The sequence below is a fragment of the Alosa pseudoharengus genome, unplaced genomic scaffold, assembly GCF_046254945.1.
Source record: "Alosa pseudoharengus isolate Yale_2024_CS ecotype anadromous, Long Island Sound unplaced genomic scaffold, YU_APseudo_1.1 YU_APseudo_1.1_scf_4, whole genome shotgun sequence".
NCBI classification, from domain to species: domain Eukaryota; kingdom Metazoa; phylum Chordata; class Actinopteri; order Clupeiformes; family Clupeidae; genus Alosa; species Alosa pseudoharengus.
In genome coordinates, this window is record NW_027468774.1 from 30,817,512 (window position 1) to 30,834,361 (window position 16,850).

At 49.3% G+C, this 16,850-nt stretch overlaps 1 protein-coding gene across 2 annotated transcripts in view; it reads right to left on the reverse strand.

Moving 5' to 3' along the window:
• Nucleotides 1-51: 51 nt before the first annotated feature.
• tanc2a (tetratricopeptide repeat, ankyrin repeat and coiled-coil containing 2a) overlaps nucleotides 52-16,850 on the reverse strand; it is a 146,699-nt gene continuing 129,900 nt past the window's right edge. For both annotated transcript variants that reach the window (XM_076265858.1, XM_076265859.1), the window contains 14 exons: nucleotides 14,457-14,788; nucleotides 13,972-14,080; nucleotides 13,581-13,703; nucleotides 13,172-13,408; nucleotides 12,500-12,682; nucleotides 11,611-11,704; nucleotides 10,510-10,643; nucleotides 10,062-10,185; nucleotides 9,571-9,746; nucleotides 9,160-9,292; nucleotides 6,058-6,149; nucleotides 5,719-5,865; nucleotides 4,193-4,293; nucleotides 52-3,264 (listed from right to left, as the gene is read on the reverse strand). In XM_076265858.1, the coding sequence (XP_076121973.1) occupies nucleotides 1,155-3,264; nucleotides 4,193-4,293; nucleotides 5,719-5,865; nucleotides 6,058-6,149; nucleotides 9,160-9,292; nucleotides 9,571-9,746; nucleotides 10,062-10,185; nucleotides 10,510-10,643; nucleotides 11,611-11,704; nucleotides 12,500-12,682; nucleotides 13,172-13,408; nucleotides 13,581-13,703; nucleotides 13,972-14,080; nucleotides 14,457-14,788 (4,095 nt within the window). In that variant the 3' untranslated portion in view covers nucleotides 52-1,154. The remainder of the gene's footprint in view (nucleotides 3,265-4,192; nucleotides 4,294-5,718; nucleotides 5,866-6,057; nucleotides 6,150-9,159; nucleotides 9,293-9,570; nucleotides 9,747-10,061; nucleotides 10,186-10,509; nucleotides 10,644-11,610; nucleotides 11,705-12,499; nucleotides 12,683-13,171; nucleotides 13,409-13,580; nucleotides 13,704-13,971; nucleotides 14,081-14,456; nucleotides 14,789-16,850) is intronic.

The following is a 16,850-nucleotide window of genomic DNA, read 5'->3' on the forward strand; positions in this document are numbered from 1 at the left end:
GGAAGTCACATGGTCCGAGGCACCGATTAGCACGCCCATGTTTGATTTGTACAGCACAGCCCGCTATTGTTTGGCCATTTCTCACGTGCTTCTCAGAAGTGGGCCAGCCGAGACACTGAGCCAATACCCTTTTCCCTTCCCAACCCAACTGCATGACAACCCTTTTTGGGCAGCACTTAAAAACAAACGGGAAGGTAAATAAATGTACAATCAAATAGAGAAAAAAACAAAAATTAGGTATATATATTTATATTTTTATATATATAATTATTTTACAAACATAACTTAAAATGATAAATATTACTTTTTCGCTTTTGCTATGTACAGATTTACCTGGTGTCAGATTTTTCAAAGTCACTTTTACAGAAGGAGCAAAGCAGTGCGAGTTGCCCCGAGTGTAATTATGCAAGGCTGGGAAAGTTTCAGATGAGAGCCTAAGGCTGTGATGCATCGACCCCCCACTAGTGCGACCGCGACGGGAAGGCATTACTGGCCAGCTTTCTTCTCCTGGTGTGAATACCGGAGGTCTTCAGGCCGAGCGTTAAAACCGACGTACTGCCTGATCGATCTTACGTGAGGTGGTTTTACGTTCTGAAGCACTTGAGCGCTCCTGGGTTCTGGGACCACAAACCTCACCACTGGCCCGTTCTAGACGGTGAAACTCCACTGGACCTCTGAAACAGCTGTATTTCTGTACAAAGCCTTGAGTTAATAATCAGCATTGACACCTTGAGGAAAAAACAGCACTTGGATGTATTATTTTAAGACTTGTTGCTGTTTATACTGTAGTATATTAATATTTCTGTAAGGCCACACTATAAACAGTAAGTATTAAAATCCAGACATCTATCCAAGCTCTGTTTTTCCTTTCAATTGACCCCCAGCTTAGAACTGTGCACCAGAGACTGTTTTCAAATGAAGAGCAAAGCCCACCTTTGCCCTGTTTGGAGTATTCAGCATTAATACATTAACATGAGAGATGTGGCTTGGTAATGTTCTGTGCCAGTCTGTTTGTAAATGATGGGATGGTTAGCATCACCAGGCTGAAAGCTCATTGGTGAGACGGTCTGTGAACATACACACTGTGTGTGAATATGGGAGTGTGTGTGTGTGTGTGTGTGTGTGTGTGCGTGTGTTGGAGCCGCCTTGCTGCCCTACACGTTTGACTCCACGAACGGTCTCTTTGGCTTGATGGGGGAGGTGGGACCCTGGCGGTCAGTGCGGGCCATCTGCCGGTAGTCGCCGCCGTCCTGGTAGGCCTGCGCCACGGGCAGCGTCCGAGCCACTTTCACGTCCGGGTAGGTGGGCGCCTGGCTGACGCGGCCCATGGCGTCGGCCGCCACGGGCACAGAGTAGTAGTCCTCCTCCATCAGGTGCCCGTTGTGGGCGTTGTTGGTACGGTTGTAGTAGGCAATATGGCTGTAGCCCGTGTTGCTGGGCGACGTGGCCGGGCTGCTGACCACCGTGTCCAGCGACGACACGGCCCAGGCGCGGGACGACGGCGAGGAGGAGGACGAGGAAGAGGAGGGCTGCTGAGGCGGCGGCGGCGGCTGCTGGAGATACTGCTGCGTGCGCGCGGTCTTGTCGATGATTCCCATGAAGGGCGTGGCGCGCGAGCGCAGGGCCTCGCCCGGATACGTGCCGCCCATCACGCGCATGTCCAGCGGCCCTTGCGGCGGCGACACGGGCGACAGCTCGTCGCAGAAGCCGCCCTCGTAGGACAGCTTGAGCGGGATCTCCATCTGCTGGGCCGAGGGCCTGAAGCCGGGGCCGAGGTTGACCGCCGAGCCGGCGCCGCCCAGGCTGCTGGCGGACGGCGAGAAGCGCAGGCCCACGCTCTGCGAGTGGATGAGCGGGCGCGGCGTCGGCGCGTGCTGCTTGGGCTCGGCGGCCGTGGCGCTGACCGGTCTGCGGAGTGCGTGCGGGTTCTCGGGCGAGCCCAGCGGGGCCTGCTGGCGCTCCATCTCGTGCGGCGGCGCCGGCGCTGCCGAGTAGTACGCCGCCGACTGGCTGCGGCTGATCTGCGGCGTTTGGCCGTAGGCGCGCAGCCCGCCGGCCGCGGGCCGCTGGTAGGCCGACGACGGCCGCTGCAGCGGGGGCTGCTGCAGGGGCGGCGGAGGCGGCTCGTCCTCCATGAGCCCCGGGTCCATGCTGATGGCGCGCTGGTACAACATGCCCGCGCTCAGGCTGCCCTGCACCTGCAGCGAGCCGCCGTAGCCGCCGCCCTCGGTCAGCTCGTCCATCGCGTCGCCGGGGCAGCGGGCGCTCATGGAGTGCGCCATCTGGCTGTAGGCGCTGCTGCCCAGCACGGCGCTGGAGTGGACGGCGGCGCTGGGCTGGTTGGTGCGCACGATCTGCGCCTTGGCCGGCTGCAGCCACTGGCCCTGCTGCGGCGCCACCTGCTGGGGCAGCTGGAAGGAGCGCTGGGCCGACATCTTGGACAGGGGCGACTTGGGCCGGCCGGCGTGGTGGGGGTGGGGGTGGTGGTGGTGGTGGTGTTGCGGGTGGTGATGGTGGGACTGGGGCAGCTGAAGCGGCACCTCCTGGTGGTAGCGGGCAGAGGCGGCCGAGGCCGACTGTGGGCGGTAGAGGCCCACGGGGTCGGAGGCCGGGCCGGCGCGGTACTGCGGGCCCCGGCGCAGGGGCGAGGGCGGCGGGCTGAAGTGGTAGGAGCCGCCCGGCGGCAGCTGCTGCGGGGAGACCTGGTGAGCTGGGGAGGTGTGCGGCGGGCTCGGCCGGAAGTGACCGGCGCTCTGGTGGGTGGGCGAGAGCGAGGAGGGCGAGGTGGACGCCTGGTAGCCCTGGCGCGTGGGCGACGGCACGGAGGGCGGACTGGGCCGCAGCTCGTAGGCCTGGCCGCCGCCGCCGGACGACAGGTAGGGCGAGTCGCGGTGGTGGCCCGGCGACGGCGGCATGTTCTGGATGACGGGGAGCGTGGCAGGGCTGCAGCGGGGGCCCGGCGCCATCACCACTCCACCGCCCCCTAGTGGCGGCAGGGCCTCCATGTCGCGCTCCAGGTAGTCCTCGTCCTCCTCGAACAGGTCCTGCACGGGCTCCATGTCGGAGAGGCGGGGCTCCAGGGGCGCTGGGGGCAGGATGGGCGGCTCCTGGTCGGGGGGCGGGGAAGGGGGCTGGTCCAGCTCCTGCTGCTGGGCCACCTGATGACACTCCTCCTCCACGCGCTGCAGCAGGCGCTGGATCTCACGGTTGTTGGGGCACAGGCGCATGGCTTCATTCAGGTCCTCCAGGGCTGCGTGGAACTGCCTGCAAGGGCAGAGAGAGAGAGAGAGAGAGAGAGAGAGAGAGAGAGAGAAGAGGAGACAGAGAGGAGGCGAGAGAAAGAAAGGAAGCGATGGGGAGCAGTGATGGATGGAAAGAGAGAGAGTAGAGAGAGAGAGAGAGAAAGTGAGGATGGTTAGATAAGGAGGAAAGAGGAGCAGTGAGGAGGTGGAAGAGGAGATGACAGAGAGGGGATAAAGAAGCATAGAAGAGTACATGATAAGAGATACAAATGAGGGAGAAAGAGAAAATGGATAAGTTAAGTACACAACTACATACAGGACCACTGATCAGTGATCATGAATGAAGACTGAAAAAGCAAGTGACCTTTCAAGGAACCTCTCAACCATCCCTAAATCACCAAAAAAAACTACTGTGTAGAGTTCACTTGAGGTGACCCGTTTTTCTTTTACTTCCATAGAGTATCTTTTCTTTTCAGTTCTGAGCTTACAAAACTCATAACTGAAAAGAAAACCAAAAAAAAAAACAGTGACACCAGAGACCGGATGACCTGGTCAGGAACTGAAAATGTATGGAGAAACACAAAGCAAAAAGATCGAAATCAAACTTGGAGAAGGAACTGAACATGACCAGAGAGTGAGGTGTATGGGGGGTGAGGCTGAACGAACCTGCTAACCCCTAATACTATGCCTTGCACTCCTCTGCCCAGGAAGCTTCCTGAGATATAAGCCAGCACCAAATTCAAAGGTAGCACAAAACTGAAACAAGGCTTAAAGTCTCTCTAAGTTCACTTAAAGGACCCTGAATGGATCAGAAGCTAAACCAAAGATGGCTGCAGCGACTGACACATGTAGGGGGATCAATCAAACAAACAAACAAACAAACAGTAAAACAAAAACTAAATGATGAGAGGCTCCGCCTTTGGCCCTTCTCTGTCCGTCTCTATGGTTACCTGCTGCTGCGCTTGGCACGGGCTCGGGCGTAAAAGGCCTCGTACGATTTGGGTTTCAACTCTAGAGCCTTGGTGGCAAACTCCTCAGCCATCCCAAAGTCCTGTAAGCAACAACAGGGCCAACAGTCATTCACAGGAGCCTTAAAGCGCAGCCAAGCACACACACACACACACACACACACACACAAAACATATACATAAGGCGATGAAACTAAAAAATGAACTCATGAACTAGCGCTCAAGAGCTAAACACACACAGACCCTCACACACACATTTCCATACCCTTACATCCATAAATGCGCGCACACACACACACACACACACACACACACACACACACACACACACACACACACACACACACACACACACACACACACAGAAACATGAAGGTGCTGGAACAGATAAGAAGCAATGTCAGGAAATTAAATGAAATGGGAGGATGAGAGACTATCTTGAATTACATGTCACGGAACAATGATTTAGTGTAATCGTACATACATATCATGGAACAATGGTTCAGTGAAGTCACACATAATTCAAAAAGCTTTAATATGAATCGCCTGAGTGAACAGACACAAGAAATTCTGAAATGCTGCATGAATGATCACGAGATCACATTTGCAGACACACAACAGGTACATACCTGACATATACATATGCACATAGACAGAAACACACGCACGCACACAAACACACACACACACACACACACAAAGGTGAAGGACACACAGATGTCCTCTCGACAGAGTAAGTCTAAGCCTGTCTACAAGCCAAGCCCCTGACAACAGCTCCAAAAAACAGCCCTCAATTTTGCCAGAATAACCAAAGAAGAACAAAGAAAACACAAACAAATCAAACAAATAAAGACAAAAAACAAAACAGGAAAAGTCATGAAAATACACAAAAACAGTATAAATAACAAAAACTGAACCCAAAGCAGACATGAAAGATGGGGGGGGGGGGAGGATGATGTTTCTCCAGCTCAAGCTCTTAAGGACACTGATGTGTCAGCATAGCATGGACACGCCCTCTATGTCCTTTGTTCATCATTGACGCCTGGTGAACTTTGCAGAATCACCATAAAGTACTGTAGGTTAGGTTTGATGAAAACATTTCAGTCTAGCTGTTTTAATTTCATAGGCCCCTTATTTTCTTTTATGAAGTAGCATTTCTTATTTGAAAAAAAAGAAGCTGTGTTTGGAGGACAAGACACAAAGCAGACACATTTCTTCTGTGTTTTAATTTTTGTAGGTGCCTGTGAGTGTCTTGGTTGTGGGGGATGTGGCAGTGTGCAGGACTGAGGTAACGCTTGGTCCTCTGACAACAACATTTAGAGATGGTGCGTCTGTGACCTCAACAACGCACAGGCGAAACAGGAACAGAAGACAGAAGAAACAGGCAGAGACAGGGGAAAAGGACAGAGGCGAGGAAACGAGAGAGAGAGAGAGAGAGAGAGAGAGAGAAAGAACTGGATCGAAGAACTAGAGCGATTGAAAATGTGAAGAGAGGGATGCAGACGTACGTTCATTTTCCTGCGACAGCGGGACAGGTTCAGTAGCAGGCAGACTTTGAGCTCACGGAAGGTCTTCAGGTCCTCGCTGAAGCCCTCACGAGGAAACTTCTTTAGCGCATACTGGTACCGTTGGGCAGCCTCCTTCACCTTCCCTTTCTGTGGTGGGAGGACGCACACACACGCAAGCACACGCGCGCATGCACACACACACACACACACACACACACACATATACATGAGCAAATATACACACATACATAACCATTTTAATAAAACTGCCATAGAATATGGCAAGAAATTTACAATTTTATGAACACTGTTTTTTGATCAGATTTGCAGAGGCCTGACCTTATAGAAACCATCTCCTTCCTCCATCAGTTTGCTGAGAAGCACGATCATGATGTCCGGCTTTGAGGTGGCCATTGCCCACGTCGCTGGACCTGCAGCCAAACAGAGAGCATGATGGGTAAGCAGGAAGAGGAAACAGGAGCAACACAAGGAAGCTCCATCCATTCGTGACCTGGTGGAGGCAGAGCGCCACCTGCACTCCATGTGACATCACAGAAGGGGTGAACTCTGATTGGTGGTTGGGAGTAAGCAGGACGGTGTGAGTAGAAAATAAAGACACATCAGGATTGCTGACGACAGCAGTCTGCGCACCACCCTGTTCTCTTGTTTGGTTCTGATGAAGGGATCCACACCTCCAAACCTGCTGTTAGTTTGCATTCACCCAACATGATTGACAGACTGGTAATCAGGCTAGAGAATGAACCCAAAAGGCCTTCCAGCATTTTTTGCTGGATTAGAAGGCTGACCTGGCTGGACAAGGCTTGAGGCTAGCAGCAAGGAGGGGAGGATACTGGAAGGCTGAATGGGGTCACTAAATTTCGTATATGAATGGAAATTAGCAACCTACAACAGGTAGCAATAGGATTGTTTGGAGTGCTTAAAATACTATTTTAAGTGCAGACCTGTGGTCTTGGACTGAATTTTGAACCTTTCGGGTTTCCATATTTAAGGCTGAGTAGGTAGATGCCAACTAAACCAAGCCCTGCACTTAAGAAAATGTTATTGAGAGTCAGCAGCATAGCAGGTTCTCTAGTGAGAGCACAGAAACAGCTGGCCATTCCACAGCCATGCAGACTGACAACCATACATGCAGTTTTGCCTTTTAACCACCAGAGGGCATGCATGGGTCAAAGGATGAATAGCGCAAGACACACGCAGATACCTCGGTGCAGAAATCACCTCCTTCACACTGCATCTGACGCACTAAAACCTTGACCAAATTTCTCGAGACTTAACTTGAAGGATGTAGTGTGTGGGGTGCAGTGCTTAGGGAGTGATTTGGGAAGTAGCCCCCAGGTGCATTCCCACAGGTATGGGGGGTGGGGGGTGGGGGGGGTGCTAAGTGAATGAACATTTGCTTAGCAGGCATGAATGAATGACACCCAAGCAAGCTGTAGACACTTCATCCACGTGGACCACAGTCATATTACAGAGACTCTCCCACACACTCTCCTCCACTTCAAGAGAGGCTGAGTAACGTAGGCCAGAACGTGTGCACACATAAACAGCGGAGGTCCAGATAGGGGACAGGACGACACACAGGGGAAAAAACAAAACAAAAAAAAGTTGGGTAGGGAGAGACATCGGGGTTGGGGTGTGCGTTTCACAGGTACACACTGACACAGAGACTGGGTTTACCTCGCGCTCGACTGGGGAGGGTCTGACATCCTGGTTACGGAGGGTAGCGGGATGTAGGCAGAGTGTGTGTGTGTGTGTGGGGGGGGGGGGGGGGTCACGGGGGGCAGGGGTGATGGGGGGTGGGGGGAGGGGGTGAGTTGTGTTAGATATGGGGATGACATGGACAGAGAACCACCACCCATTCACCCACACAAAAGAAGATAACCCGGAATCGTCAGAGAGAGAGTGAGAGAGAGAGAGAGAGAGAGAGAGATGTGTGTGCCAGAGAGAAAGAAGGGGTGGATTGGGGGTGTGGATGGGAAGAGAGCACAAAAAGCTGCCGTGAGAACAAGGGAGCAGGATAAGAGACGAGAGCGAGAGAGAGAGAGAGAGAGATACTGAAAGAGAGAATGGGGAAGAAAGAAGAGGGAGAAAGACAGGCAGGCTAAAAAACAGCAGAAGCGGTACTTGTGCAATGGCAAGCAAGCAGCAGCAGTACCAGAAACGTTAGCAACTGTGCTAACAGCTAGCACTACAGCTTGTCATCAGATAGCTCAGAGCTTTAGCATCAGTGCTAACAGCTAGCATGTATACCTCGTGGTAAAACTCAACAGATTGTTAGTAGGAACAAGGGACAGTTAGGACAAATCTGACAGGGAAGGAGATCTAGGCAGCATGGCTTTGTGATGGTATGGTAGGGTTAATCCAAACGGGTAGCACTAGGATTTGTGAGGCAAATGTCAGCACTATAAGAGGCCTCAAAACCAATAACCCTCAACAGAAAGGTCACTGGCCAAAGCCAGTGTGTGCTGCCATTTTCTCACCCAATGGGTCTTTTATTTAAATCAGAATGTTTCAACCATGTGACACTTTCAAATGCCTCATCTTCTGAATTTAATACAAGGCTGCCTTTAATTGAAGGTTAAAATCTCCCCTTGAGAAAGCACCTCAGGTGACAGTAGACAGAGGACAAGAAGAGTGGATATCAGGGCCTTATTCTCTCACTCTTCAACACACTCAGACAGAGCCTCACTGCATATCCAATCTGTTCTTCTGCATGATCCTTTAAGCTGTTTCCATAGCTGTCTGATTCACTTACTTCCTTTCCCCTCTTTCCATCAGTCTCACTCCCCATCTCCTCCTCTCTTTCTCTCTGTCTTCCGCCTCTTCTCTTCTGGTCTCAATCTCTACTTCTATCCGGCTTTCTATTCCTTCCTTTCTCTCTCTATTCTTTCCTTTCTCTCCATTCCTTCCTTCATCTCTCACTATCCTGTTCTCTGACCCTGTTTACATTTGGTTTTGAAATGCATCTTGAGTGATCCCATCTCAAGTGGTCACTGCTAAATATAAGTGTAAATAATCGCCAAGACACATTGCGAGCCGATCACTTAAAACAACTTGCCGAGGTGGTCTGAGACGCATTTTGACCACATATCATTCGTAGTGTCATGGACAATGGGAGCTCTATGAATGAATGTGATGTTGGGCAGTAACGAAATCTAAACACAAGTGGTCAGCAATGTGTCTACACCTTGGATACATGTGTAAATGCCGATGTGTCTTAGCTGACCACTTGTGATCGAATCACCCAAGATGCATTCTAAAAACAAGTGTAAACAGCTCCTCTGTCTTCCTTACTTCATGCATACATTATTATTTCACTCCCTCTCCCTGTCTTTCTCTTCTATCACATTCCCTCTCTTCCTGTTTCTCCACTCCCTCCTTCTTCCTTCCTCCCCCACTCTCTTGCTGTCTCTCGCGTACCTATCTTGGCACCCTTCTTCAGTAGGGCCACCACCACTGATGTGTTCCTGCAGCCCACGGCCCGGTCCAGAGGCCTCATGCCGCTGTGGTCCACGTGCTCAATCATCGCACCGTGATCCACCAGGAACTGCACCTGGGGAAGGAGAGAGAAACCATTAGACAGGCCACTAACAAAACAATTAATTTCCTATCGCCCCCCCCCCCCCCACCCCCCCACACACCCCAACTCAACATGTGCTGCTTTTTGTCATTAAATTCATTTGATTGGTCACACATAAATTGACTTTTTAGCCAAAGGTAAGCATTTTAGACATTGGATTTTGCATTCACTGATACACCTTTTTGTCAATACATTTCCCATAATTCCATTCCTTTAGTAAGCGCAGTGCTCCTCCTCTTGGCTTTACTTACCACCTCTGAGTCTCCATAGAAGGCGGCCAGGTCCAGCGGGGTTCGGCCGCTCTTATCCGCATGGGCGGTGGCCGCGCCCTTTTCCACCAGGGCACGGACCAATGGGAGGTGGCCTTTCAGACACGCCCAGCTCAGAGCTGTCAGCCCCTCCTTGTCCATCAGCGCCAGGGATGCTCCTGCAGAGAAAGCCCAGGGGTCAAAGGTCAGGGTGCCATGGCAACCTTAGAGGCTCTAGTGCTGGATGTTGTTTTACTGCTAATATTACTGTTATCAATACCATTGTCAATTTAATTATTATCTTCTTTAGAGACAACCGTACAGACATAATTGTCACAGTTGGGAGTGGCTTTTGAAGCAAGATCAAAAATCATAAAATAAACATGATTTTAGGTCACGTGATGCTGTGTATGTGGGGCGACGTCATATACTATATAAGGACATGTGACATGAAGCCATATGATATGAGGTCATGTGACATGTGCAATGCCCACCCTGTGCTAGCAGGTACTCGGCTGTGCCCAGGTGTCCCTCACAGGCGGCCATCATGAGGGGAGTGCGGCCCTGCTTGTCGGCCATGTTGACATCGGCGCCATGGTTCAATAGCAGATCAACTATCTGTGGCAGCAGAGAAAAAAACACAGTGGTTATAACAAACACCTACACACACATGCAGACTAACCTATGCTGAACACACTCATACACATTAACAGATGCTAAACATGGACCCACACTCATTTACACTGAACAAACAAACGGATTTGTTTGATGGTTGGCTTCAAGTATATTCACAAGGTAAACTTTAATAAGCCCACTTTTCATAAAATTTAAGTGTGATTGATATTGAGGGTCTTGTGTGTGTCTTGCTCACAAACTAAGCTACCTGCTGTATGTGTGTGTGTGTGTGTGTGTGTGTGTGTGTGTGTGCACGCATGTACCCACCTGCCAGTGTCCCTGGCGCACGGCGCTGAAGAGGGGCACGATGCCACGCCGGTTTGGTTGTGCCACAGCGGCACCCTGTTCCAGTAGCAGACGGCACACATCCAGCTTCCCCCGACCAGCTGCCGCTGTCAGAGCTACACACACACACACACACACACACACACAAACACACACACACAGAGAGAGAGAGATTAGAGAGAAGCACACACATTGTATGAACACACACAGACCATGATATGGAAAAAAAAACAGCAGTCTGGCAATACTGCCCGTCCTCAGCTATAAATACGTTCAGATGAAGTGGAGTGGCTAACTAGCAGCCTTTCTCTGAACTGACTTCAATTAATTCCTGAGGGCCTTATTCTGGCTGCTCTTATGAAAGAAGATCTACATGCTTCTTGAGAGGCCTTTCTAGCCCAAAGAACCTGAATGGGCTTTGTGCTTTTCTGAGTAACACTATGAAGAAATCCTTCAACACTACTGCTGCTCTGTCCAAGCAGAGAGAGAGGGAGAGAGAGAGAGAGAGAGAGAGAGAGAGAGAGAGAGAGAAAGGGAGAGAGAGAGAAAGGGAGAGAGGGAGAGAGAGAAAGTAGTGGTAAGCCAGAGAAAAACAGTGTGAGGGAAAGAGGGCAATAAAAATATGAAAGAAATCATTTGGATGATAAACGACAGGCAGTAGGAGCACGGCACTCTCTTAGTCAGATCGTTTCCCTCTGCTGACTGCTGGGATTGCTGAGCGATTAAATATGAACAGCTAGACATCAATCACGCACACACATACACCATGAAACACACACCTACACACAAACTAAACACACACTCCATATACAGGCACACTACACAAACAGTTCTTAGAAACACACACACACTCAGGAGGACTATTAAACACATTTAATATGGACATCCATCAGAAGTACTGAGGTCAGGAAAATGATTCCTGTGAAGGTAGAGCAGTGGAGAGAAGCAGCATCTATCTCTCTGTCTCTCTCTCCATCACACACACACACACACACACACACACGCGCACGCGCACACACACACACACACACACACGCGCACGCGCACGCGCACACGCACACGCACACGCACACACAGCAGTACCTGTCTCTCCCCAGAGAGTGTCAAAGCTGTTGATCTGTGCTCGCTCCTCTTCTTCCTCATCTTTCTCTGGTAGGTCCAATAGGTAAGATGCAATCTGCCGCACACACACACACACACACACACACACACACACACACACACACACACACACACACACACACACACACACACACACACACACACACACACACACAGACAGAGAGAAAAACACAGTTCATGATGAATAAATAATACACTAACTATACACATGGACATTGTTCATGCAGATGTGTGGGTGTGGATGAATTTCAAAATCTACCAAATCTACTCAACTTTTCTACCAGCCACTAGAGATGTGAGATGTGATATCATGATTATAGTGACCAAATTGATCACGGTTATCGGTATTATTACGATATGATTAAAATGTGCTGACATTGTTTCTAAGTCTACCACCAATGATAGACAAAACTCATAATGGGCCTGTTCTCCATGCACAGTAGCAACAAAACTAAAAGGTCAACAGAACAGCATTCATGTGCCATAGTGTCTCGTCATAAATGTGTTGTGGGTCCTATAAGGCGCACTCTGTTTCTGTGAGTTCTGGATCATCCTACATTGATCCAACTACCGGTATATGCCTCCGGTCTGGAGCTGAAGCAGCAAAGGCGAACATAGCGCTATACAAATATATAGCGCTATATGTCTTGACATGTGAAGAAATTGACAATAAAGCAGACTTTGACTTTGACAAACTAGATTTCTCTACTGAGACGTCCCTCCACGGAGTTTGTTTACATTTCCCTGTATGTGAGAGAGACAGTGTTGTACCTCTGTATGTGTGTGTGTTGTACCTCTGTCTATCCCATACTGGCAGCTGTGTGTGTGTGTGTAAGAGACAATGTTGTACCTCTGTATATCCCATGCTTGCAGCTGCGATGAGGGCTTGCTGAACTGCGTGGCTCTTGCTGAACGCCCCCTGCTGGCCGTCTGGGTTCCAGTCACACTGCACCAGGAACTTCACCACCTCCAGGTGACCCCGCAGGGCGGCATGCACCAGAGCACACTGACCACTCTTATCCAGGTGATCCACCTGTACAGGCACACGCACACACGCGCACACACACACACGCGCACATACACACGCGTGCACACACACACACACACACATACAGGAGATGTTACTGACCTGTATAGTTGGAATGCTAGCTCTATCTATTTACCCGCCACAGTGTTTGGTTGCGCAATGGTGGGTGCTAATTTTCATCCCTGGTGTGTGTGTGTGTGAGAGAGAGAGAGAGAGAGAGAGACAAAGCTAGTGTGTGTCGCACCTCTGTATATCCCATGCTTTGGGAACCCATGTGCAACCATCATTTGCCATTAGACGCAAAGCAACAAAATGCAGGTTGATGTCTCTTCTGCATGCAGTGTATAACGCAGTTGACCTCTGTAGGTGTGGTGAAGCAGCGTCACCGCCTGACCGTCAGTCCCGGGTTCGATTATCGACCAAGTCAATGTGACTGGGTAAAAAGTGTCTGCTAGTTACCAGTCAACTTTCACTTTCACTTTATCTGGCTCTGACCTTGGCTTTCTTGGCGCAGAGCATGGTGACGATGGTCAGGTGTCCGGCGGCGGCGGCGTAGCTCAGGGCGCTGATGCCGCTCTCGGACGTGGTGTCCACGCTGGCGCCGAACTCCAGCAGTAGTCCCGCCGTCTCGGCGTAGCCCAGGTGGGCGTGCACGCACAGGATGGGCGCGTTGCTCAGCACCTCCGTGCGGTAGTTCACGTTGGCGCCTCCCAGGATCAGAAGACGAGATACCTACAGCAGAGAGAGAGAGAAAGAGAGGGAGAGAGAGAGAGCAACCATTAGACAGGCCACTAAAACGGTGTGTGTGTGTGTGTGTGTGTGTGTGTGTTTATGTGTGTGTGTGAGTATGAGTGTGAGTGTGAGAGAGTGTATGTGTGTGTGTGTATGTGTGTGTGTGTATTACCTTAATATTGGGTGTATAGAGGTTCCTAAGGGAGGCCAAGGCAGTGGACAGCCCCTCTGTGCTGTAAGAAACCCACAGCCCCTGCAGAACGGACGAGGAGACCCCAACCTTCTTACTCAGGCCCTGTAAAGAGAAGGGGAGTAGACATACCATCAGTACCACAGTCAATGGACACAATAAAAAGAAAGATGATAAAGCACTGAGCTTTACTTCAGTGAGAAAATAAACTGAACAAGTATGCTTTGAACTGAAATGAGTGGTGTGTATGTGTACGCTGAAAAATACTTGTGAGTGTGTGTGTGTGTGTGTGTGTGTGCATGTACTGACGTTTGATCTGAGTATGCAGATTGCGGCGATTGTGTGGTGTATGTGTGTGTGTGTGTGTGTGTACCTTAAAGATGTGTGCTTTGAGGATGTGGTGGCCCAGCTCAATGGTCTGCTGGCGGTTGAGTTTGCCCTCCTGACGGGAGAACCAGAAGGCCAGGAGAGTGTGTCCACTCCTACAGGGGAACCAGGGAAGGAGAGGAGGACATGAAGGAAGACGAAGAAGAGAGGAAAGGTGAGGACGGGTGAGGAGAGGTAGAAGAGAAAAGAGCAGAGAGGAATGACAAAGATTTCTCAGTCAGATGGGCGTTCTTCTGTCGCACAGAACATCTCAATTATCTGCTGAACTATGTGACTGTGTTTGTGTACTTTTATGATGTAAATCTATCAGACAATTAAATATCTGCAACTACTTAAATGTACGTCACCCTTGACCTTGTCTCTTGAAGATGACCTTTGCCCTTACCTGGGGTCACAGAGGAACTTGAAGATATGACCTTTGCCCTTACCTGGGGTCACAGAGGAACTTGAAGATATGATCTTTGCCCTTACCTGGGGTCACAGAGGAATTTCGTCTTCTCGCCCTCCTCCCTCCAGATGAGCCACTCCCTGAAGGAGGGGTGGACGAACATGCGCGTGCCGTCCCGCCTCCGCACCAAGAAGGGCGACAGGAGCTCGGCGCGCTGCAGGAAGTCCTCCCACTCCATGACGGCACCGCGCACCGCGCCCGAGTTCACCGCGCCGTACGCCTGCTCGTCCGTCAGCGGGTGCAGCGAGGCCACCGCCACGTTCAGCAGCGGCAGCGCCCGCTCAAACGACGACTGCGTGGGGAAGCGCATGTTCAGCAGCAGCAGGTACACCTCCGCCAGGCTGACCGGGACCACCTGCCAAACAACAAACAAACAAATAACGGCATAAATAAACAAATCATCAGGGCTACATCTAACAACAGGCACACCTCCGCCAGGCTGCCTGGGACCACCTGCCAACAGCATACAAACAAATAATTGCATAAATAAACAAATCATCAGAGTCACTGTACATCTATCAACAGGTACTCCTTCGCCGGGCTGACGGACACCACTGGACAACAGCAATCAGACAAATAAATGCATTAAATGCATAATGAGATAATCATGATCATTAGTAGGTCTGCTTTTTTCCAGCCAATGTCACTTTTGATTAATGAAATAAATAATAAACAATGAATTATAAACACATTTCTGGTCAGTCACAATCTAGCAGCAGGGGAAACCTCAAATAGCGTGACTCATGATACAGACAGACAGACAGAGAAATCTCAATCAACCTGAGCAAATGTGACTGCTGAGAAACTCCACCAGACTCACTGATCACACCTGCATTAGCAACAACCAACCAAACAAACAAACAAACGAATGAACACAAATAAGGAAAAGTCAGTTATCCGGCAACAAATGTAAGTATGTCAGACCTGCCAGCAGCACCTACACACACACACATGCGCAGGAACTAGCACACACACACACACACACACACACACACATACACACACACCAACATCCACAAACAAGCCAAACAAGCAATCAGAGTAACAATTAACCGCCCTCATTAGTCAGGTAGGGGGTCAATCTACCTGCAGACCATTCTAACTAAACCAACAGACTCAGATAACAGACAGGATCATTCATCATCATAGAAGCTATCATCATGAAGAGATGAGTGCGCCCGCATGTGTGTGTGTGTGTGTGTGTATGTGTGTGTGTGTGTGCGTGTGTTAGGGATGCAACGGTACAGTGTGCCCACGGTTCGGTATGTATCACAGTTTATGGGCCACGATAACGATACGGTTTCTGTATTTTAATATTAAAAATATATATATACTGATATAAAAAAAATATATTTTGCCTACAGTCAAAAAAGCTTAGCTTGGCTTAGTTTTTAGCCTAACTATAGGGTAGTTTTCAACTGCTTTGTTCAAACTATCAGTAGAGAGAGCTGCTGGGGCACCCCTGTGTCAATCTATTTCAAATTTCGCTCAGCCGAAGTCCCGGCCCCTCCGTTTGCCACCATGGGACCGATCTTCGGAGAAATTATGAACGGTAGTCAATGGCGAAAAATAAATTATTTTCTGGTCCCGATAGTTTCATAGAATTTAAAAGTTGCATGGAGTGTGCATGGAGGGGACATTAGTGATATTACTGAATATACTGTAACTGTCTAGACATTGTGACGGAATCCTGAGGCAGTAACCAAATACACCCGCAAATGTGAATCTCCAGCTTTCATTATTATACTATCTGGGAGATATTAAGCATGTTTTAGTGCTAAAAGGACAATGCCAAGCTACCGGCCGAAATTCCCATGAAACGTGGGAAGAATGGGCCGAAGGAACCCATTAAACTTCCTAGTTTCACTTTAAATACATTTGAAAGACGTGCCTTGGCAGCAAACCAGGGGTGCCATCACTTGTGTGAAAGTAGTATTGCAAAATGTATTTATATATTGCTATATTTATTATATCAGAGACAATTAATTCGGAATAGGTCATGCAGGAAGCCTACCTATTTTCTTTGTGATTGCCTCTATTACATTGTAACACTACAATCTTATATACCATATACTCTAGTATACTCATTATAAATGTAAGTGTCACTCAGCAATCGCAGGATAACATCAGGAAAATGTGTAGTGGTCTTCATTTTTTTCCCAGACCTGTATAATATATATATACACACACACACACACACATATATATATATACACACACACACACACACACACACACACATATACATATATATATATATATATATATATATATATATATATATTCCATTCATATATTTTTCATAATTACAAGTAGCCTAAAATATTTTGTCATTTAAATAATCATATTTTTTTTACTTTTTTAACACCTACCTTTAATGTCTACATTAAATACAATGATTACATTGTATTAGTGGT